We start from the raw sequence: 20,713 nt of genomic DNA, 5'->3' as shown, positions 1-20,713 counted from the left end.
TATGCTGAAAAGAGGCAGTCTAGGTTTACAGGAAGTACTGGTTCGACATCAGTTAGCTTTGTTGCGAACTTGCGAATATTGTATATTGTGGCTAATTTTTAACATGAGTAGGCGTATGAGACCAGGAATACGTGATTCGGATTAGCTCTTCTTCCGGGAGAATAGGCGAAGGTAAAAGGTCAAAATGGACACTAAGGGAGGCACATGATCATGTTGCACAAGTGTGGCCTGGATAGACGGAGCTAGGCAGTGGGCACTGCCCACTCAGAAGCTGGTATTGTGCTGGCGTTATTGAAAATCTTGCGCCTGACTTCGATATGCTGCTAATTTCTAACATGAGTAGGTGTGCAAGATCAAGATTACATGCTGGGAATCTCGGATTACTTAGTTCCCGCTAAAGACGGTGGTGCGTTTTGTACTTGACGTATCGGGGGTGTCTAGGACGTGATCACCTAATGCGGACGATTCTGTTTTCGAAATTAAACCTACGATGTGGTGAACGCGTAGTGCGGGCGCTGCATGTTGCGCATATGGGGATCACAATCAGTTCAAACTGTATAAACAAATAAAAATAAAATATTCCGCAATAAATCGCATTTGCCGCAAAAACTTCTGCAGAATAGTTATCAGGAAAATTGCTTTACCATGAACAAGAAGACTCCTGTGCATTGTACCAGTTTTACCCGCCTTTTCTTGCTTCTGCTGTGTGCATTGCAACTGCCGCATTTTAGCTGTACATACATAATGTTCCGGTACGTATGCATTTTAAATTACTCCAGTTTGCCGGCTTTACTGCCGCATGAGGCGCGCTACTGATGAGAACGATTATTGATTTTAAAACTTGTACATGTACTCTGTATGTGAATAAGTCAAACACGTTCTGGGAAACTCTGCGTACCTGCATGAGAACACTCTTTCCGTAGCTTATAAAAGCAGTGTATTTAACTACAGTCATTCTGCTGTACATGTAACAGCCGCTTTTGCACATTTGTGAAGCAATAACGGTTAAATTCACGGCAGAAAAATGTAATTGCCCCAGGGCAAAAAGCACTAACATGCAGCAGTGTTTTCTAAAAACCGTGTTGCCATTTTAATTGCATGGCGCCGCAGAAGAAGGACCTTTTTAAAATAACGTGTGCAGTGAATGTGGATTCTGTCGCTGCTAATGTCAGCATCGGCAGAGACCGCATTACGCTGCACTGTCATCGTTAATTTTGCCAGCATTAATCTTAAAAATTGCTTCATCGTAACCGGAACGAATGCGTATGTTGTGCGTGTTCCCCAACTCCAGATTTTGTTAAAAATTCGCATCGCAGATGGGTCATTCAAAATGGCTTCGGCACGAATGGAAAGACTAAACCCGTATGTACAGTGTGGACTGCAATCATTGGCTGTCGCTCTGCACTTGTTAATCTCGTACGGCACTTGCGGATTCAGCGTTGTCTGCTTCCTTCTGTTACTTTTTACTCCCCTCCGCTGGATTACCGTTCTGTACGGCATCTGGTATTGCTACGACTGGAACTGCAGCTCCCGTGGCGGACGTCCATTACGCTGGTTATGTTCATTATCCGTATGGAATCATTTCCGCGACTACTTCCCTATCCACATCATCAAGACCGCGGATCTGGATCCCGGCGGCAAGTACGTGATGGGTGTGCATCCGCATGGCGCCAGTCTGGCACTGGGAGCGCTGTGCACTTTCCATACCGAGGCTTTGGGGTTCCGAAATCTGTTCCCCGATATCGATGTGCGGTTGTTGGCGCTGAAGACCGTCTTCCAGATCCCGTTGCTGCGCGAGTACGCGTTATCGTTTGGGACCTGTGACGTCAGCCGAAAGAGTATTGACTATCTGCTAAATCGCGGTGCCGGATCGGCGGTGGCTATTGTGGTGGGCGGGGGCAAGGAAGTCTTCGAGATTGATTCGAAGGACTACAAACTGGTGCTTCGCAACCGAAAAGGTGCGAAGCCAGGACTTCTGTTGTACATGTTCATTAGTTCGTGTATAACTATGCCGTGACGGTTTTAGGCTTCATCAGAACGGCGATTCAACACGGGCAAGTACATTCTGAATTGTAGAATTAAGATTTATTTGTAAGCTTTGGTAAAATGGATACAGTAAACTGTGTTGCAGGGCGCACCTGGTTCCCGTATTTATTTTCGGTGAGAACGACATCTACCGGTTGGCCTTCCCGCGAGGCTCCGTTGTCTACAAGGTCCAGCGGTTTATCCAGAAACACTTTGGAGGATGTCTGCTGTTTGTAATTGGAAAAGGATTATTTACGAAGGGCGCTGGACTGATGCCCTTTCGAAAACCCATAACCATGGTGGTCGGAGCTTCCATACCTACTGAACAAAAGTCAGATCCGTCTCAGGCAAGACTGACGACTGAGAAAGTCTTTGCTGTATCACAGCGAATTTTTGCGACGTAACACTTGTCTGTTTTGGGCAGTTAAGACAAGTACTTAGTTTTTGATTTTAAAATTTCTCTCGAGTAACTTAATAATACAAGACGATTAATTTTAGGCGGAAATTGACTTACTGCACCGGCATTACTTGGACAGACTGCTCGATCTTTTCGAAACGCACAAAGAGCACTGCGGTTATGCGGCCTCGAAGCTCTTCTTTATTGAGTAAAGCAGTGAAATCCGGTCATCCTTAAAGTTAAGATTAAACAAATTTGTACATGCGGTTGTGGGATGATTATGTCGTGATGTGTAAGCAGAAAAATAAATGAATTAAAGTTCCCATGTACATACTTACTGGCAGTACTGCTGATCCGGGAGGTACTGTACACATCGTAACACATGTACACAGAACTGTACATTCACAGACGGTCGAATAACAGAAAGGGAGAAGGGGAAGTTATAACTGAATTTTTTCAGTTAGATGCGGTTTTTACAAGCAGTTTAATACATATTCGAATGCAAAGCAGGGGATGTTTGCATTACTAAAGTAAGAACTGACCAGTAAGATCTCGGGATGCCACGCGTCACAAAAATGGATCGCCCGTCAAAGAGCGCTTGGTTCAACTGTTGGTATTGCAGTGTAAATGAATGTATTCTGTCTGTTTACAAAATTAATGGAATCGCAGTTCAAGGCTCAAACAACATCCGTGCTGTAATAAAAAATCCGGTTCAGTTAACATGGTATCAAATTATCAAAGTAAGTACAATAAGTACAGTACCAACCAGTATAAAAGTACGACTAACTGTTAAGTCTTTATAATTTTATAACAATTTTACTAATAAATTTAGTTATAACCAGTATAAAGTACGGTATTGTATGGTACGTAGTACTGTACTAGAAGACGTACACACCTATCAGTAGGTACATACGTTTGGTTAAACAGCTTAAAATTAATGGTTAAAAACTTAAAACTGAACAGCTTAAACTGGTAAACAGCTAAACGGCTGTCAGATTGGCGTCGGCTGAGAAAAGTCGGGATTTCATCTGGCGAGAACAGTTCAGTCAGATTTTTCGAATTTTCTGTTTAAACCTTCAACCTTTTTAAATTGTCTGACATTTTGGGAGTAATGTTTTTTTGCTACTGTTTACCGTTTTAAATTTCGATTTTTTCGCTCCAGCTGGCTCTAATTTTGATTTGTAGACTACAGGCAGAGCCTGTGAATGTACAGTAACTTTCGTCTCGTCCATTAGATTTCGCGAGATTTGTGCAATTTAAAAAAATCATGTCTGACGAACCTTCGTTTACCAATGCAGAACGTCGCGGCACAGTGCAACACATCGCCAGTCGGATGAAGTGTGTTCTGGCCAACGGGGAGCTGTGCGACATTAACTTCTCTGTGGGCCGCGATCATGGCGCCGAGCAGATCTTCCGAGCCCACAAGTGCGTGCGCCGTGCTGAGCAAAAGGTTACGGCTCACTTTCCTGTCGTGGCGTGATTGTGCTACATTGCAGGTTCGCTCTGAGCATCAGCAGCGATGTCTTCTATGCCATGTTTCACGGGAGCTTGGCCAAAAGCGATGTGGACGTCATCCAAATTCCGGAAATCCTTCCTGAAGCCTTCGCTAACATGCTCTGGTAAGTCAGCGTTAAAAACGCGGGCCTGTCAGTGCGATGCGATAGCAAGTTGCAGTGGCAGCTGCTACGGCGTGTTATTAGGTACACTGGGCGAACTATGCTTCCTTCATTTTCAGCTACATCTACACTGATTCCGCGGAGAATCTCAAGCCGGAAAACGTTCTGCAGACGCTGTACTGCGCGGACAAGTATGACTTGCCGTGGCTGGCGGACAGCTGCACAAGCTTCGTCATCGAGGAAATCAAGCCCACTAACTGCCTGTTACTTTTGGAAAATGTGAGTCTGTAGGTAAAATTAAAAATACTACCTAAAAGTAAAATTTGCAACATTGTTTCAGAAAATAAGTTTAGAGTAGTACTCAGTTGTTATGCCGTGCCGTGTACATTTCAATGGCTTATAGCTCAATTTCTTATGTACGCTTGGTAGCTGGCGTCTGGTAATCAGTAATAGTCTGGTGTCCGATAATCAGTAACAGTCTCTGTCATGAGCTGTCGGTTGTCATTGTGCAGTTCTGTGTAGATATTGCGTTGGGCGCCCGATTGTGACTGGATGGAGGAAATGTGCCTGGATGTGGTGGATGAGTCCAGTGTGGCCGTGTTCCAGTCGGAGCAGTTCACCGAAATCGGACGGGACACGCTGGAGATGCTTCTGCGACGGGATACACTGTCGGCGGAGGAAAATGTCATCTACGCCGCTGCGGAAAAGGTCAAGCTCCTGCAAAATTATGTTGAGAGTTGAAGTTAAATTGCTGCACGGTCTAAACCACAGTTATAGCATATTTTTCAAACTTTTAAAATGTGTTTCAGACTTTTAAATTTCATTTTAAAATTTGAAAAAAATGGTGCTGCTCTGGTTCGCTGTAAATACGATCTTCATAGTGAACTGTGTTCTTGTGCAGAATCTGAAAAAGATCATGAGACTTTGGGAATCTTGCGCGTACAAACGGTTTTACTCTAATGTACATAAATCTTTTGGCTACAGAATGTGATAACATGTGGTACACATACTCATCTTCAGTTGTTTGTCGGATTTGTACTCCGCTAAATTAACTTTCCACAGGGCGTAACGACTGTGCTGTTTCCATGTAGAGTGGTCTCCTGCATCCCGACGAAGTGTACAAGCTTTACCTGTACAAACATGGTGCAATCAAAGAACTGAAGTTCCCCGCGGCGCCCCGGGAATATGTCACCTATCACGTCCGGGTTGAAGAGTGGAACGGTGATCGGATTCACCCAGCCGACGAAAAGGTCTTCATCCTGCGTGTGGCATCCGGCCGCGGTTGTCGGTAATGATAAGGTGGATGCCAGTGTGCCAGCGGGTCTGAAGATGGCGGCGCCGGTGGGACAGTTCGCTTCGCCCATCCAGACTGTTCATTCATATTCTGAAGCGGGGCCAACCAGTGTCTGTCTACATTGACGGTGCTTTCCAGAAAGCGACTTATGGTCAACAGCGCGCTGGCCGCCATACCGTGAGCGTCGCCGGCCGGGAATATACTGTGGATTTTATGCAACTGCAGCTGACCATTAACAAGCGGAAGATGGATGAAATGCTGAGGGGAGACCGGGAGCGCCTTAAGCGTTTCCGGAGATCTTCCTTTTCACTTGTTGGTGACTCATATGCTGTATCTGTAGGGGAAGTTCGTCGTTTTGTGTTCCCCCAATGCTTCCCTCTTAAGACGTAGCGATCGCTCTTCTTAGTGCTTTGTTTCTTAGCGTTTCTTTGTGCTTACGGGGGAAGTTCTTAGTGATGTGTTAGATCTTTCTAAAAGTAGCGCTCTTTTTCGTCAGTATTTTTTGTCAGTTCATGTCTGTATTTTTGCAGTTGAGTGATTGATCACATTTCCCTTTTTACAATAATCCAGTTACGGTTCATGTCGTAATTCGAAATACGGCACTGGAATTGCGCAGATAATTTCCGCGTTGAGAAAACGTTCCATGGTGTTAAAAGAACGCGGCGTACCTGGAGTCGTTAGCGTTACGTAAAGTAGCGAAAGTCTTACGCAAAGAAAAACCGCAAAATAAACAGTACTCGTATAGTTCACAGTAAACAAAAATTATCTTCATGAATAAAACGTTTGGTCCACTTTAAATCCGTCTCTATGCGGAACAAATTAACTCAGATTAATCTATTTTCCACAAAATACCGCCTCTCATGTGATCCTTGCTATGTCTCGAATTAGGTTATCAAATCAGTAATGTTTATAGTTTGTGCACATTGGAAACAAACGTCAGCCCCAGTATTCGCGTACATAAGAGCTGTTCACGTTCCTAGTCAACCAAAAACTTAAACATACACCAATGCCATCAGGTTACTGCATGTTACTATCCGAGAAACAGCAAAACTGATTATCCGTACACCCATCCGAATTGGAAATAATCATGTTGGAACAAGTAACCTGCAACTGCGCTTCCGATACACAAATTCCCTTGGCCGTACTGGACAACCGGGGCGTGCACACCGTCGGGGTACGGACACTGACGTCTACCTGCACGCCGGGCGCAGTGATCACCCCCGCCTCTTTATTGGCCCCGCCCTCCTCCACCGGGGTCAGCATCACCCGGTGCCCGTTCATCATGAAGAACTGCGGAACGTTGCGCGTGGCTCCCGAGGAGTAGGACTGGTAGTTGGCCGGGGCGGGGGCGCTGTAGGACGGGTAGTTCACCGACGGGTACGTGCCCATGTTGTAGTTGCCGTAGGCGTAGGCGTTGTACGGCATGGTGGTCGTGGGAACCGTTGGTCGCGGGGTGGTGGTTGTTGTAGTGGTGGGTGCCGGGGTGGGAGCGAGAGTGGGCGCGGGGGTCGGTACGGGAGCTGGGGTGGGTGCCGGTGTCGCGGGGCGCGGTGTAGTGGTGGTGGGGCGAGCGGTGGTCGTTGTGGTTGGGACGGTTGTGGTGGGTGTCGTGATTTCCACTGGTGGCCGGGGTATGACTGCAATTAGGCAATTAGCACAAATCAGCAGTTAAACATGTACCCGATACTAGGTAGTTCCGTACAGTGCGCTGAACTGATCTTTACTCGGACCGCTACTACGGTGTAAAATAAATTTATGTGAAATTATTTCCGCGCCTGCAGTGCTTAACTACTGCAGGTATGCGCATAACTATGTTGAATTGATTTATGCACAGTAATTATAAAAATGATAAACAACACTAATCTGCGGGGTTCGACTTATGCCTACATGTGGATACTCGTATTACGGTATTAGGATGTTATTACAAATCTTCTTTAGCAGAATTATAAGGTGAATACAGTTAACAATTATCATTACGAACTCAGTATTGAAATATAAAGTGTTATATACATATAGAAGTATCGAAATAATCGCTTCACAATTTCCATAATAAATTTGCTTCTCTGTGGAAGTAGAACGCGGAAATTATCGCACAATCTGAATTTTGTAATTTTAATTGCCGAAATGGGAAACATGCACTTATGTTTTTTAGATTCGTATGAATGCGCTGAATGTGTACTTAACTAACTTATGTACGTATCAATACGATTAGAAATTATTGAATTTTTACATCATACCAGAGGACGTGAAAGTTATTGCCCATTACTGGCATAGGTCAATTGCTCTGTGTAAGCATTACGCGACGCGCAAGCGGCAGTCGGGTAAAAAAACATGACGTCACGGCGCGTAAGCAGGTAAACGATTTGATTGGTAAACCAGAATTCTGGGATGGGTTTTCAGTTTACCCGTCCGCGTAACCGTTGCGCTTCGACGTCGAAGCGCAACCGTTACCCAAACTACGAGTAACTCGTAACTCTCCTGCCCAGATCAACAAAATTTTTGTTTTTTGAACCAAAAGTGCATCCAGCGACCCAGATTGACACTTCTAAACTCAGAATCAACTTTTTTGACGTTTTACCGCATTAAAGCATCAAAAACAGATTTTTCAGTTCCACTTCAGTTTTTCCGTTGTTCAATTTCTTTCTTGGCACGGAAGCGTACTCGCCTTACGATTGGACGATATTTTTTTCGCTGAGTCATGGACAGATTTTTACCCGTTTCTCCGTTACCCGACGCGCATCGGTTACCCAAATGCAATTGACCTATACCACTGTACGTAAGTATCTCATATCTATATGTGATCGTGTTTAGTATTGTTTAGTTACGTAGCTATTAAGTATTACTGGGCATAACTTACACAAGCCCCATCCCTGCATTGCCAAGGGCACCGGATGCACTCCCGGCTCCCAGTATCCACTCAGTCCTCCTCGTCCCGGATACCCTCCATACCCGGCATTGGGCATGCCATGTCCTCCATCATTATCCCCGCCGTATCCCGATCCAAAGTGGCCGGAATCCGCTAGCGAATTACCCTGCGCACCGGATGTAAACTGATTACCGAACTGCTGCCCAGGCTGTACTGACCGGAACTGATTGAACTGGTTAGGCAAGTTAGGCATAATCGGCATTTCCGCCGGCTGCTCATTGGCCACGTTGAACGGGGACACTGGCGCGCCGCCACCGGCGGGCGGAGCCGGTGCCGGCCGGGCGGCTCCTGCATTCACTGGTGGGGCGTCCGTGTTGAATTTCGGGCTGACGAGGTCATCGGCGATGCCGTTGGGAATCTGCAGAGCACCGGGGGCACGCGCGCCGACGGGACGGGATAAACCGCCGGTATGGGTGGCTAACACTTCACCACCGAACCCACCGAAGGTCCCCTGACATTCCACAAACCGGGGAATAATTAATACATTAAAAATTAATAATATTTCCCACAATAAACGCATTATAATAAATAGAGAAAAAATGATGCGTTAACCGGCGAAATTAATCACAGTAAACGCTGTGATTGAAAATAATTACACGATTGCGAAGAGAGTTGCAGCATCTCCGTGATGTTGCATCGTCACTAATCATGTTCAACGCTTTTATTTTATTACAATGATGGATTGGCCTTCACCGCTTCCGTGTCATGTGCAGTATAATCGGAAGACTGCAGAAAATCATCAAAAATGACCATAAAACTTTAGTGTCAAACACGCTTAATTACATCTCTTTGATGTACACATCGTGGGAAAGCGAAGAGATGATATTGTACCGTACGCGGTAGAGTTCGTGGCCTCCAGCAAACTGTACTATTGTGCTGACAAAAACGATGCAATTGTGACTGCAATATGTTATGATCCTGCCTGTCGATCATATACGAGTACTTGTACTTTTTTACAATGCAGACGATATGACAGTACTTACAGTGGTCGCAGTTATATCATCCCGCTTAGCTTGTCAGAATCTTGAATTCTAAGCACTGGCAAACAATGCAGTTTGTCGTAAATAAGTACAAATCCAGGAAGATTAAGTCATATGTACATACGTAGTGAACGAATTGCTGTATTTCAACACGATAATTATAATATGTACATTTTACGAAAAATAATAAAACGATCAAGGTCGGTGTTACCTGCTTGCAGAAGGTTATAGCTTAATTAATACAATGCGTAATCATTACCTCAATTTTGCACTCAATACACCGTATGCTAACTTCCATTATATAAAAACGCAAGCTCGCTTCGCTCGCTTGCTTGGTGAACAAAAGCATGTATTGTACTGCGCTGAATAATTTGTACTGTACTTAAAATTTTAACAGTGACGTAGTGGGCCTGCGCTTGCACTTCTTGTTACTTTGACGGCTATTGCCTATTAAAATATATTTGTACTTACTAGTTACTATCGAAGGACTGTGCACACTGCTGCGTTTCTGCAGTTTATCTGCAACAAAAAGTTTTGAAAACAGTGTTTTTTTGCTTTTGTGTATAATAATTATGATCATTACTCATACATACTGTGAAATCATTACTGGTATTGTCAAACTGCAAATGTGGGATGTGAAAAATAGTTTTATATTTATAAATATCTACTATTTATATCATTTATTATTAAAGTAGAATATTTTACTGCGAATACTGAACTATGTATCATATAGATATTCGTGGCTGCTAAAGTTTTTTAAAGACTTACACCATTTGTCTGCACAATGTGCGTAAACATCTGCATCTACAGTATGATTATACCAGATAAAATGAACTGCCTTTATCAACTGCAAATTACAGTACTGTACGTCAGTGACGTACAGCACTGTAACGTTTACGCCTTAATTTGTAGCTTCCATTCTCTGTGCCGCAACTAGCCTAATTTGTTAGAAAATTTTCGCACTGGGGAACATAATTATATCCAATGCGGCATCAACTGCCTTTACGTAATTGGTAAAGTGGCTTTTTCTTTGGTACAAAGTACGAGCTTTGTTCGGGTAACTGCCGGCTACCTTGACGCACCGGAACCGCAGCGGCATATATCGATATCGGTTAATCGAAAGTGGAGATGCTAGTAAGAGAGGGATACATATAAAATGTACAGTATATCTCCTTCCAACAAATCAATAATATTTCGAAATGTGGCGTTTAATACCGCTGAAGTATTCCGCCGCTAAACGTAACCGCCAGTAAACTTTGCCTCAAAATTTCAGCATAATGCTGGCTAATCTTTCGATTTTATTTGCAGATGGACAATGCGGTTCTTTTACATTCAGAATCCTTATGTTTCCGGTGAAAGGGGATGATATTTGGGTGTAAAATACACCTGCACATGCGATATCGCAGGTTACTGTCGCGCTTATATATTCGCCGCTGGCCAGAGTTGGCCACGCGGCAACTGCCCTCACAATATGTTATTAAGTATAATTGTTATAACTGGATTTACCGGCATCCAAGCCGCGCCTGTGAATTTAATCATTATTACCATTGGTGATAATCCGTCGTATGGGTATTATGCCGCGGCACCGTATTTTGACGGCGCACTGCACGTGGCGGAGGAGCGCTATCCCCGCGTTTTCAGCAACTACTCCAAGCAGATCTTCCACAAACCCGGTCTTCCGGCGTGTCCCGATGCGGCGGCGGAAATGTTCGCGGTGACGGGCGAGATTTATGATGCCGTTATGAGGACCGATGGCTTCACTATGCTTCTCTCGCCAGGTCAACTAGCAAATGTAACAAACGGCGCAATGTTACCCGCTTAAGTGTTCCTCCAATTTCATTATTATTTTTACGATACAAGAATTCTTGTGCAGCAGACACAAAGGGACTTCAAGTCTGCTTGACTGTCGCCTTCTCTGTATCCATAAAAAATTTGCAGATGGTTTCATAGTTTCCGTTTTTAGGAGCAAGATATTATATGCATACGTCGGTATGTCTTTTCGTACAGTTCTCTCATCAGGCGAATTCGTTAGCGTTGGTTTATTTCGTAGTTCTTGTGGAACGCCTTCAAAATTGCTACTACTTTATTATTATTTACTTCTCCACCTGCACACAATACACTTGATAGCAATACACTCGAATCAGGTGGCAACATAAGTACACGTGGCGGAAGAGCGATTAAGTTACCAGACGGATGATACGAGTACTTCCCGGGAAAATTCCGTTTGGTGAATGTCTTAAGATTAGCAGTTGCAACATTAATTCCTGCAATTTCTCTCGCACACTGAAATGAAAAAAATAAATTTCAAATTAGACCAAACATGATTGGTGTATAAATAGAAGTTTTGGTTTTAAAGTTCATTTTGAGCAGGGTCACGCAAAGGCACACTATTTTGTCCTAATGAAATTATTTTTTTAAGAACTGAAGTTCCAAAGCAGGTACACGATGAAAACATCTGCTGAAACTTTCTATAGCATGAATACAGTCAAATTATTGTAAGCAACTTGGCGGTTTTTATGAATTACGCTGTTTATGGCTTAATGGTGTTTTTTTCGGTGGCTGTTTCCTGTCCCCAGATGCACTTGCACACAAATAAGCCGACTAGTAAAGCTGTAATCAATCGAAATCCCGGATGACTCGCTTACGTGATACGTTAAATTATGCAGGCAATTATTTACGTTTCCATATTACATGTATGTATCTTTGAAACTTGAAACTTCGCGGAAATTCAAGGAACATTGTAATCATGCTATTTTATAGGTTGCAGTCCGGAACTGATGCCGCTCGGGGATCTGGCACGAGGTACAGATAACTTATTTACCGGCGCATTGACTTTGTACTGCACAAATTACCGACATCAATCCCGGCATGATATTACAGACAACATTATGTATTTACAGAAATTGATGTCCCTCTTTTGGCAAGGTACAAGATCACGCAAACGTTTAATTGACTGCGGATCCACGGTAATAAATTATGGATCTATCGACAGCACATCAGCCGATCCCATGTTCGCCAACCGGAAACGCTATCCTACCATGTTGACCTTTGGCGCGGTGGGGCAGGGGGCGCACGCGGCGGCGGCGCGAGCGTTCCTCAGGTACTACAGATGGAAGACACTGACGTTGTTCTGCGATGATCTGCTGAAATACACCAGTATCGCGGCGTTCTTGTCGGCCAACTGTCGCGCCATGAAGACGCTGTTTTCGGTCCCCGGCGAATTCGAGTTCTACATGGAGAGCTACGATTCCAGATCGAATCCCGACTACGAAGCACGTTTGCGAAGAGCCCGATCACAAAGCCGAGGCAGGGATTTATTTGAATACTAATTAACATTATAATTCACATTAGGTTCATTCTTTGTTTTTGGCTTGCAGTGATAATTCTGTTGACCCGCGCAGATGAATTGCGAAAAATAATGGCAAGTTCTTATATTACGCCTATCAGTCTCAAATTGTACTGTCAAGCGATATTATTTTTTAATTTTTTATTCTATCGTTTTTTCGAATATCGTCTTTAATTTCTGAGACGTATTGCATATATACATTACAGATAGAAAACTTGTTAATCCCGAACAACAAAATTTCATCCATTTTCATTTGTATAATTTGTGCTGCGTTCCAGATAACAGCCCACAAACTTGGAATGGCGAAGGACGAATTTGTAAGTCGGTCGGCAGTGACATCCTCACAAAACAAGGATAGAAAGCGTAAAATCATAACACGCCGCATTTCGCGATGCTATTGATAATGCTGTGCTGGCGCCTTACTTTCATTGGAAATTTAAAAGTATCGGCTGGCATATATACTACAAGCAATAGTCAATTAACCATAATAAATATAAAGCAATGCTGTTTAATTTGAATCGCTTTAAGAAGGGTCAGCAAGTTAGCCTATATTTGTCGGGTTGGTGCAAAGCCTATAAAATACCTATTTTGTATTCTATAGAAGAGGCTTTGGTAGTGTTTGCAAAATAAGTTACTGGGACAATTTTTGTATTGCCATTGATTGGTTGTTGGTTTTAAGGTGTTCCTTCACACAATTCCGATACAAGGCCCAGAATATCTGCCCTTGACAATCGATACCGGCGCTCCTGACGATGACGTACGCGTCAATACAGCCGCTGATTATTGCATTTATTTGTACACATATGTATATACCACACTGATGAGCGTAAAAACCTGATTGTTGGGCAGATTGTCTTCCAAGCTTACAAACATCTGGTTACGATGAGTTTCCACCTGCCTGACTATAACAAATTGTCCCCGTTTATCGAGACGGTGGCCCGGGATGCAGAGCGCAACTACTCCCATCCCTACAGCCTGGATGAGAAAGTAATGCCGCATCATTTCCGGTCGGCGATGAATTTGCTGTAAATCTGTGGGTTGTCTTTCGCAGAACAATGAAATAACGTTGGCGATACCGGAACTGATCTATGCTATTGGAACGGTGAGGATAATGACAACATAATCTTCCTAGTAGAATTTGTACGGGTTGCCCGGGCCGTAACGTTGTATTTCCCATGTACCCGTATATAACAGCTGTGTAAAGAATGACATCCCTACAAATGGAACTTGCAAAGCGTAAAGCGTGTACTGTGACATTACTGCGAAACGTATGAGAACCCAAAATTAATTAATTGCTGATACAACACTTAAGTGTTTATTTTGTTTTACACAGAAAACGAATATTTACCCGTCCGCTCTTCAACTCTTACCCCGCTTTTACACTTAACTACACCAAATAAACTTTAGTAATATAGTAAAAATAGAGGCGTCACGGTATTCGCAGCAGGACAAATTTAAATACAAGAGATTACATAATAAAATATGAAACATACGTATATACGTTTCATAATAGGTGCTCAGTGAATCAGCGCTTCCAGTGGACCGAATGACTACCAAACACTTTCGACAAGCGTTTCTCAACAAGAGTTTTGAAACCGGTATCCGGCGCTTAATGATCGGCTCGGATGGGATGCGGATGTCCAATACAATTTATTCGCGTCTAAACACCACGACCCGACAATTTGAGGTACGTGCTTGCTTTTCTCTTGCATAATTTTATGCAAGTCATCAAATTAGATGCCTCTCATAGCCGGCTTGGTATTACGACTTTCCATCGAAAATCATCAGCAAGACATCGATCCTGGCGGATGAATGGAACGGTGTCTATGCAGCACCGGCTAACGAGCCCACCTGTGGATACCGGCACGACCGGTGCCAGTCAGAACAAAACGGTAAATTTAATGTCCGCTTGATCGCCTACAGAAACAACGGTAAACTGCCTGTGGAATGACATTTTATGGACTATTCGGCAGACATGCGAAGCATCATTATTGGTTGCATCTGCGGGATCCTAATTGTGTGTGCAGCTGGATTCGGTTATGTCTTCGGTTTTGTGTAAGTGGCCGACAAACATTACGCAAACACGGATTTTATTGACCTTTAAAATGCAAAAGGTCATCGACTGGCTCTACAACGGCCTACTTTGCCTTGTGCAATATCGAACCACATTGGCGTTTTACTGACGATTCACGCGCTGCACGTGTCGGTCTGTCATTTTGCTATAATTTGTTATTGACATGATTTCAGACTTCGTCGCGGACCAATCGACTTAAGCAATTGGTGGCATTTGGAAGGCGAAGCTCTGCAATTTCCCTTTTCAAAAAACATCAGTACAACAAGAAAAGAAGACAGTTTGATACCAAAATACGATTCCGTAATATCCATGGCGAAACTGGGAGGGGAAATCGTTTGGATGCGCAGCGAACCAGTTTTCATAACACAAAATGATTTACTAGCTAATCATCCCTTACGAGTTCATCTTGCTCAGGTGCGTCAGTTAATGACAGAGGAAATAAGAAAAGCCATTGCGTTGTATTCTACGCAGCCGACACAGTTTCGTTACAGTTGCGCTTACTGCGCCACGATAATGTCGGACATTTTGTGGGCCTCCATCTTGCCAAGCAGAAGCTGTCCATCGTGTGGGAAGCCGGTCGGAGGACAATGCGGAGTTTATTCTCCAGTGAAACTATAGTATCGGACGCAGCTGTCCAACTGTTCTTTATTTTCAACGTCCTTACGGTAAACTTCGAAATTTTATCGCTTTCGTAGCAGATTTACCATCCAAGAATTTGTAGGGTTTGGCTTATATCCATGATGCATCATCAGCGTTCTTCCATGGAAGCCTATCTAGCTTATGCGTTGTGCTGGATAGTCGTTTCACTGCCAAGTTAGTCGATGTCGCTTCCATCGTCGTAATGCAATCGGTATCCAAGAGCAGCCGGCTCTCCAAAACCGATGTCCTAATGCCACCGGAAAATGATAATCCCGAATTTTGTGGCTCAAAGGAAGCCGATTTGTACGCATTGGGCGTGCTTCTCATCGAGATTTGCAATGGAGTTAAAGCAACGCCCGATGATCTACTGAAATTTAGTAAGACATGCAGCTGATGGAATAAAGACTGCAATCAACCAAACGAAAGTGTTGCACAATACGAAATCAAAGCCAGCCTTGGCAGTTTTATAGTGCGCATGAAAAAAGGCCACTACTCTAGGCTGTATAAACAAGGACCTTATGTGTACAAAACTACTCTTTTTGCAGACACAGCAAGGCTTTTCTAAGTCCCCTTTCCAAGACCAGCTCGGAAAGGTCATCAGTGAATGCTGTTTACTGAACGCGCGATCGCGACCGACCCTGAAGGCGGTTATGGCAAAGCTGGGAAAATATCGACCGGGTGGCACAATTGTTAGCAGCCTGCTGAACCGACTGGAGCAGCACGCGGAAAATCTAGAGAACATCGTGGCCGTGCGAACCCAGGAGCTGCTCAGCGAACGGGCCAAGGTCGACGCACTCCTCGGCGAAGTTATTCCACCGTAAGGCAACATTTGCTGGCAACCCATAATGCGTAAAGAGCAGTATAAAATTGGACGGTATGTTTAAAGGTCCCTGGTTCCGAGTTTGCGAAACAAGGTCCTTGTTCCACCGGAGACGTACGACTCAGTGACCATCATGTTCAGTAGTATGGTGGGATTCGATGTGTTCTGCAGTTCATCGGCACCGATCGATGCCCAGAATTTTCTCAACGATCTGTACACGTTTATGGACAGTCAGCTGCTGACGTTCGACGTGTATAAAGTAGAGACGATTAAGGATGGGTACGTGGTGGCGAGCGGCGTACCTATACGGAATTATGATCACCATGCGACCGAGATCGCAGCGGTGGCATTAAGGATTTTAAGGAACTGCACACCTGAGAGTCTTAAAAAGTTTCTGCCGATACGCATTGGAATACACACAGGTTAGATTTTCTTTCCAGTTTCTTACGCCATTGAGTCCCAGACCTGGGCAGTTATAACTTAACTCTATAACTTAACACGAGTTATCGAGTTTTAACGTAACTCTGCAGCGTAACTCGCTACCCAAAAAACTTTACTCTAACGTAACTCGCCCAAAATTTGTATACATTGTGTATGGTAGCGTAACTCGCGGTATAACTCGAAACTCGGTTTTACTTGCATAAACAGCGTAATTCGTAGCGTAACTCGCACGCTACCTGTAACTCGTAACTCTAACGGTGGTTGCATTTTCCATAACTGCCCAGGTCTGCGCCATTCTAACTGACTTTGTAGGAACTGAACGGTTTCGCTGCAGGTCCCATTGCTGCAGGATTTGTCGGGCTGAAAATGCCGAGATATTGCCTGTATGTTAATTACAAACTGAATAATGTGTTTGTCATTTATTTGCCCGTTAACAGAAATTACAGATACTTTGGATGTAGGTTTGGTGACACCATGAACACTGCCAGTCGCATGGAAAGCCATGGCGAAAGTACGTTTTCGCATTTTTGAGTTTGCGGCTTGTGCGCTTTAGAGAATAACGGTTTTTGCAGCTTTAAAAATTCACATTAGTGAAGAAACGGCTAAGCTTCTTAAGCGTCATCCACGTTTTGTACTGTCTTCCAGAGGAATTATCACAGTGAAGGTCAGTTGTCGTTGCGCCTCGGTAACGTATAAAAGAAAGATAATGCACCATAGCTTTACCATATTCTTATTTTTTGTTTTGTGTTTGTTTTTAGGGAAAAGGGCAAGTGGAAACATTTTGGCTTGTACAAGAATCGTAACTAGCCACAGCAATAAGAAAAAAATGCATTTTTCTTAATACTGTTGCACCGATGTTGATAGCGTTGTATGTGTAATACGACAAAAAAACAAATTATGTATTTTTATTTTCGGTTGTGATAGAACCGGCAATTTAGTAATATTTGTGACAATGAGCTTTGACAAGTAAGTAAAGTTTTCGAGTGGTGTTTTGGCTGCGATGTATTCCTGCCTGAAGAAGTCTGCGCAAGCGAGGCTGTTGCTTAAAACAAACTGTTTATTTGGTTTGCGGTAAATACCAATGAACTGCAGAATTGTCTGCAAAATATTTTCTTCTTTCCGGTTGTGATTCACGGCTTTACCAAGTTACCGGCATGTGAACAGCAGGCGATGTACTTAGTATTATTTACTGAAAACCAGACTGGATTCTGTTGGCGGCTTTTTGCTCTTAATACGGCATTAATGGTTGCCGCTCCAAGCAATCAAAACATTAACTTAATTGGTTAATTACGGTACGCTACATTATATTTGCAAGCAGCATGTGTAGTCATTCACATTTTGCGCATGTAACTAACGCTGTGTGCCTGCAACAAACGGCATTAACGATAAGTATTATAACTGAACACAGTACAAAGGAGCATAATTAATTGTCAGCAGAAAGTTTCTGCCGAAACTATGACTATGTCCTGCTATAAGTTGGCAGGATTAATCGTCTTGATATTCTTTCAGTACCAAGTGGTTTTAGCCGGCGTGTCGCGAGGTAAGAGCAATGTACTTTGACAAGCGCGATATCACGTTACCCTCTTCGATGTGACAGTAACAGAAATTTTTGTCCCATAGTCACATTGAAACCGTGTCGTATTTTAGCTGATAAGCCGTCATTCTCGTATACATTTGTTGTTAGTGATATGATACCGTATTACCGTATACAGCAGAATCTATTGCCAATCTGCCGTTCTAAACAGTTATTGCAATAATTTTGGTAACAATTATCTATAGATACAACTATTCTGTCTGTCAATTACATTGCATAACGCTCAAAGTGTTTGGTCGTCGACTTTACTATAGCGACCGATCAGCAATCGGATGAACGCTGTAACCGCAGAGTCGTCGCCTACTACACCTCATGGGGCAAACGCGAAATCACCAGAGAGATGATGAGTTATGTCACCCACATCATCTACTCATTCCCATCCATGTCCTCCAACGGTAGCCTGTGGTTCGCCAACGGATCCGATATTCGCTTTAACAACCTGATGAATTTACGTGGAGAGCATCGTTATCCAAAGATTACGGTGGCTATCGGTGGATGGGATAATCGGGAATATTTTACCAATCTTTCCAGGTCGGGTGAGGCTTTCCATGCATTTATTTCGAACTTGAAAGAGATTGTACTTCGATATAAACTGGACGGGATCGACGTTGACTGGGAGTTTCCCGGCGATCATCCCGATGATAAATGGTTGTTTATACTGTTTATTCGGAAGATAAGGGATTATCTGGATATGTGGAGTGCGGAATCGGGACACCAACGATACCTACTGACGTACGCAGGTAAAATTTGATTAAGCGATTCATTAAGAGAAAAACAAAAAACAGGCCGTTCTGTGAATGATGGATAGCGTAAACAATCGTTTAAGTGTTTTTGGTAAAACTTGTTGTTGAATGAGTTACCGGTGTTAGGACCCGCAGGCGATACGATGAAAGGCTTCGACCTGCAACGTCTATTCGACACGGACGCTCTCGACTGGATCAACGTGATGACCTACGACTACTTCGGTCCCTGGGTCAACAGCAGCGCCGGGCGCCGCACCGGTCCACCGGCGCCGCTGTTTTTCAACGGTCCTGCGAACTATTACCGGTGGAACGTCCACTGGACGATGGAAAAGTACGCCTGCGCCGTCAAAGATTGGAATAAACTGGTCGTCGGGATTCCGTTATACGGTCGCTACTGGACCGACGTCAATCCGACACCGCTGAATGACTCAGATCCCATTTGGCGCGAGATGAACGAGGATATCCTTCTGGAGAATCACATTCCCTGGTACGATATGAAAGAGAAATACCTGGATAACGGCTACGTTCCGGGGTATAACGATAAGGTCATGGGAGCGTATGCATGGTACGCGAAGAACCAAACGTATGTTGGGTATGAATCGCCGGAGAGTGCCAGTGCCAAAGTGGAGTACGCTGCCGCTGCGGGACTTGGTGGGGTTATGATGTGGACTATTGACTACGACGATGACACACTGTCCATGCTGAAAGCCATACGGAAAACTGACATTTGTGCGCAATCAACCGAAGCGTTCAAAGTTCCGGAGTATCGGTGTTACGAACCAAGATGGTGGTCTTGGTCTAAGGAAAATATAAATAAATTTGGATTGTGCGGGGTTGCGGCACCGCTGTTGAACGGACTGTATCCGGTGTGCGATTCCCTGGATGTTGCGCATTCCTGCTGTGGAAGCGAAGGGCGGTGTGGAACGGGAAAAGCGTTTTGTGATTGTCCCGACTGTGTTGATTACGGTCGGCATCCAGAAAAGATACTGAAAAATAGTAAAGCACCGAGCGTGAATGAAGTTCAGTGGTTTACGTCCGATCTGAAATATTTTGGACGATGCGGAGTAAATGCCCCGTTGATCAACGGAACGCCGGCTATCTGCAATCCGGATAATGAGAAAGCGTACTGCTGCTCGGATAAAGGACGGTGTGGAACGGGACTAGAGTATTGTGATTGCGAGGGCTGTGTTAATTTTAGAGAGAACCCGGCGTTCCGGTACAGTAAACAGCGGGCGGAGATTAGAAAGTGGTGGACATGGGAGAACGGATCGGAGCATGTGGGACGGTGTGGACTGTTAGCGCCCCGAATCGATGGGGAGGTGGCCGGTTGTGATCCGAAAAGTGAGAAGGGGTACTGTTGTGGGGCGTTTGGGTATTGCGGGTCTGGGGAGAAGTTTTGTGATTGCGAAGGATGTGTAGATTATCGGTTTCTGTGATTTTTATTGAGTAAAAAATACTTATACCGAAAATTTTAATTTATTGCGTGCTACTTTGTAATACGTACAGAGTTGTATATGTATAAATATCGGTGTGAATTTCGAGTGTTGTGGTGGCACAATGTTTGCTGATTTGCATGTATTAAAGAAGTAGTAACTAGTAACACATCGTTAATGATACAATCATGACTGATATTCCCGGTACATAGTCCTCAAAATATATTATTATGAATGCCGTGAATGTATAGGTAGTACGGCATATGCGGTAAACGATCGCACGATTTCGAAATTTCTTTGTTCGTTAATATCCGGTTTCAAAATGACTTTTAAACGTACAAAATTTTGCTAGAATATTAACACAGCTGTATATTGCGAAAAGTTT

The 20,713-nt window shown here is 43.9% G+C and overlaps 6 protein-coding genes across 7 annotated transcripts; 5 read left to right on the top strand and 1 right to left on the bottom strand.

Annotated features, from left to right (window-relative positions):
* The first annotated feature begins 974 nt into the window (after positions 1–974).
* Positions 975–2,741, top strand: LOC129594475 (acyl-CoA wax alcohol acyltransferase 1-like). Its single transcript, XM_055491173.1, has 4 exons — positions 975–1,958; positions 2,027–2,054; positions 2,132–2,372; positions 2,524–2,741. Exons 1-4 carry the CDS (start codon positions 1,145–1,147, stop codon positions 2,632–2,634), a joined length of 1,194 nt encoding a protein of 397 aa, XP_055347148.1. The 5' UTR covers positions 975–1,144; the 3' UTR covers positions 2,635–2,741.
* Positions 2,742–3,689: 948 nt separating this feature from the next.
* On the top strand, positions 3,690–4,586 carry LOC129594463 (BTB/POZ domain-containing protein 3-like). The gene is made up of 4 exons (XM_055491162.1): positions 3,690–3,847; positions 3,919–4,041; positions 4,158–4,317; positions 4,551–4,586. The coding sequence occupies exons 1-4, from the start codon at positions 3,690–3,692 to the stop codon at positions 4,584–4,586; spliced, it is 477 nt and encodes a 158-aa protein (XP_055347137.1).
* Positions 4,587–6,256: 1,670 nt separating this feature from the next.
* Positions 6,257–8,965, bottom strand: LOC129594478 (nascent polypeptide-associated complex subunit alpha, muscle-specific form-like). Its single transcript, XM_055491176.1, has 2 exons — positions 8,190–8,965; positions 6,257–6,969 (listed from the first exon to the last, which is right to left on the bottom strand). The coding sequence occupies exons 1-2, from the start codon at positions 8,776–8,778 to the stop codon at positions 6,350–6,352; spliced, it is 1,209 nt and encodes a 402-aa protein (XP_055347151.1). The 5' UTR covers positions 8,779–8,965; the 3' UTR covers positions 6,257–6,349.
* Positions 8,966–10,544: 1,579 nt separating this feature from the next.
* On the top strand, positions 10,545–16,005 carry LOC129594477 (receptor-type guanylate cyclase gcy-8-like). The gene is made up of 16 exons (XM_055491175.1): positions 10,545–11,016; positions 11,999–12,040; positions 12,139–12,163; positions 12,231–12,544; positions 12,616–12,659; positions 12,863–12,901; positions 13,264–13,341; positions 13,434–13,571; positions 13,636–13,686; positions 14,098–14,271; positions 14,335–14,476; positions 14,558–14,639; positions 14,832–15,072; positions 15,150–15,323; positions 15,380–15,674; positions 15,843–16,005. Exons 1-16 carry the CDS (start codon positions 10,710–10,712, stop codon positions 15,860–15,862), a joined length of 2,166 nt encoding a protein of 721 aa, XP_055347150.1. The 5' UTR covers positions 10,545–10,709; the 3' UTR covers positions 15,863–16,005.
* On the top strand, positions 15,948–17,365 carry LOC129594462 (guanylate cyclase D-like). Its single transcript, XM_055491161.1, has 3 exons — positions 15,948–16,114; positions 16,184–16,396; positions 17,317–17,365. The coding sequence occupies exons 1-3, from the start codon at positions 15,948–15,950 to the stop codon at positions 17,363–17,365; spliced, it is 429 nt and encodes a 142-aa protein (XP_055347136.1).
* Positions 17,366–17,766: 401 nt separating this feature from the next.
* LOC129594430 (chitinase-3-like protein 1) lies at positions 17,767–20,420 on the top strand. 2 transcript variants are annotated; one of them, XM_055491120.1, is made up of 4 exons: positions 17,767–17,850; positions 18,068–18,098; positions 18,407–18,892; positions 19,022–20,420. In XM_055491120.1, the coding sequence occupies exons 3-4, from the start codon at positions 18,493–18,495 to the stop codon at positions 20,329–20,331; spliced, it is 1,710 nt and encodes a 569-aa protein (XP_055347095.1). In that variant the 5' UTR covers positions 17,767–17,850; positions 18,068–18,098; positions 18,407–18,492; the 3' UTR covers positions 20,332–20,420. The 2 variants fall into 2 exon arrangements, with proteins under 2 accessions (XP_055347095.1, XP_055347094.1); XM_055491119.1 differs by lacking the exon at positions 17,767–17,850 and having other exon boundaries at positions 17,919–18,098.
* The last annotated feature ends 293 nt before the right edge of the window (positions 20,421–20,713 follow it).

Source organism: Paramacrobiotus metropolitanus, unplaced genomic scaffold (genome assembly GCF_019649055.1).
Source record: "Paramacrobiotus metropolitanus isolate TYO unplaced genomic scaffold, Prichtersi_v1.0 Parri_scaffold0000068, whole genome shotgun sequence".
Taxonomy (NCBI): domain Eukaryota; kingdom Metazoa; phylum Tardigrada; class Eutardigrada; order Parachela; family Macrobiotidae; genus Paramacrobiotus; species Paramacrobiotus metropolitanus.
This window is presented reverse-complemented; position numbering and strand designations above follow the sequence as displayed.

Bases quoted from the DNA above. Each gene is read 5' to 3' on its own strand.
- LOC129594475 (XM_055491173.1), top strand. From the start codon at position 1,145: ATGTGGATTCTGTCGCTGCTAATGTCAGCATCGGCAGAGACCGCATTA. The intron at 1,959-2,026 runs GTGCGAAGCCAG...TGACGGTTTTAG, and splicing joins GGTGCTTCGCAACCGAAAAG to GCTTCATCAGAACGGCGATT. The intron at 2,373-2,523 runs GCAAGACTGACG...GATTAATTTTAG, and splicing joins AAAAGTCAGATCCGTCTCAG to GCGGAAATTGACTTACTGCA.
- LOC129594463 (XM_055491162.1), top strand. From the start codon at position 3,690: ATGTCTGACGAACCTTCGTTTACCAATGCAGAACGTCGCGGCACAGTG. The intron at 3,848-3,918 runs GTGCGTGCGCCG...GCTACATTGCAG, and splicing joins CAGATCTTCCGAGCCCACAA to GTTCGCTCTGAGCATCAGCA. The intron at 4,318-4,550 runs GTGAGTCTGTAG...GTCATTGTGCAG, and splicing joins GCCTGTTACTTTTGGAAAAT to TTCTGTGTAGATATTGCGTT.
- LOC129594478 (XM_055491176.1), bottom strand. From the start codon at position 8,778: ATGCGTTTATTGTGGGAAATATTATTAATTTTTAATGTATTAATTATT. The intron at 6,970-8,189 runs GTAAGTTATGCC...GCCTAATTGCAG, and splicing joins AATGCAGGGATGGGGCTTGT to TCATACCCCGGCCACCAGTG.
- LOC129594477 (XM_055491175.1), top strand. From the start codon at position 10,710: ATGTTATTAAGTATAATTGTTATAACTGGATTTACCGGCATCCAAGCC. The intron at 12,164-12,230 runs GTACAAGATCAC...ATCTATCGACAG, and splicing joins GATGTCCCTCTTTTGGCAAG to CACATCAGCCGATCCCATGT. The intron at 15,073-15,149 runs GTGCGTCAGTTA...GTTTCGTTACAG, and splicing joins TACGAGTTCATCTTGCTCAG to TTGCGCTTACTGCGCCACGA.
- LOC129594462 (XM_055491161.1), top strand. From the start codon at position 15,948: ATGGCAAAGCTGGGAAAATATCGACCGGGTGGCACAATTGTTAGCAGC. The intron at 16,115-16,183 runs GTAAGGCAACAT...GTATGTTTAAAG, and splicing joins CTCGGCGAAGTTATTCCACC to GTCCCTGGTTCCGAGTTTGC. The intron at 16,397-17,316 runs GTACGTGGTGGC...GTTTGTTTTTAG, and splicing joins GTAGAGACGATTAAGGATGG to GGAAAAGGGCAAGTGGAAAC.
- LOC129594430 (XM_055491119.1), top strand. From the start codon at position 18,014: ATGACTATGTCCTGCTATAAGTTGGCAGGATTAATCGTCTTGATATTC. The intron at 18,099-18,406 runs GTAAGAGCAATG...ACTTTACTATAG, and splicing joins TTTAGCCGGCGTGTCGCGAG to CGACCGATCAGCAATCGGAT. The intron at 18,893-19,021 runs GTAAAATTTGAT...TACCGGTGTTAG, and splicing joins ATACCTACTGACGTACGCAG to GACCCGCAGGCGATACGATG.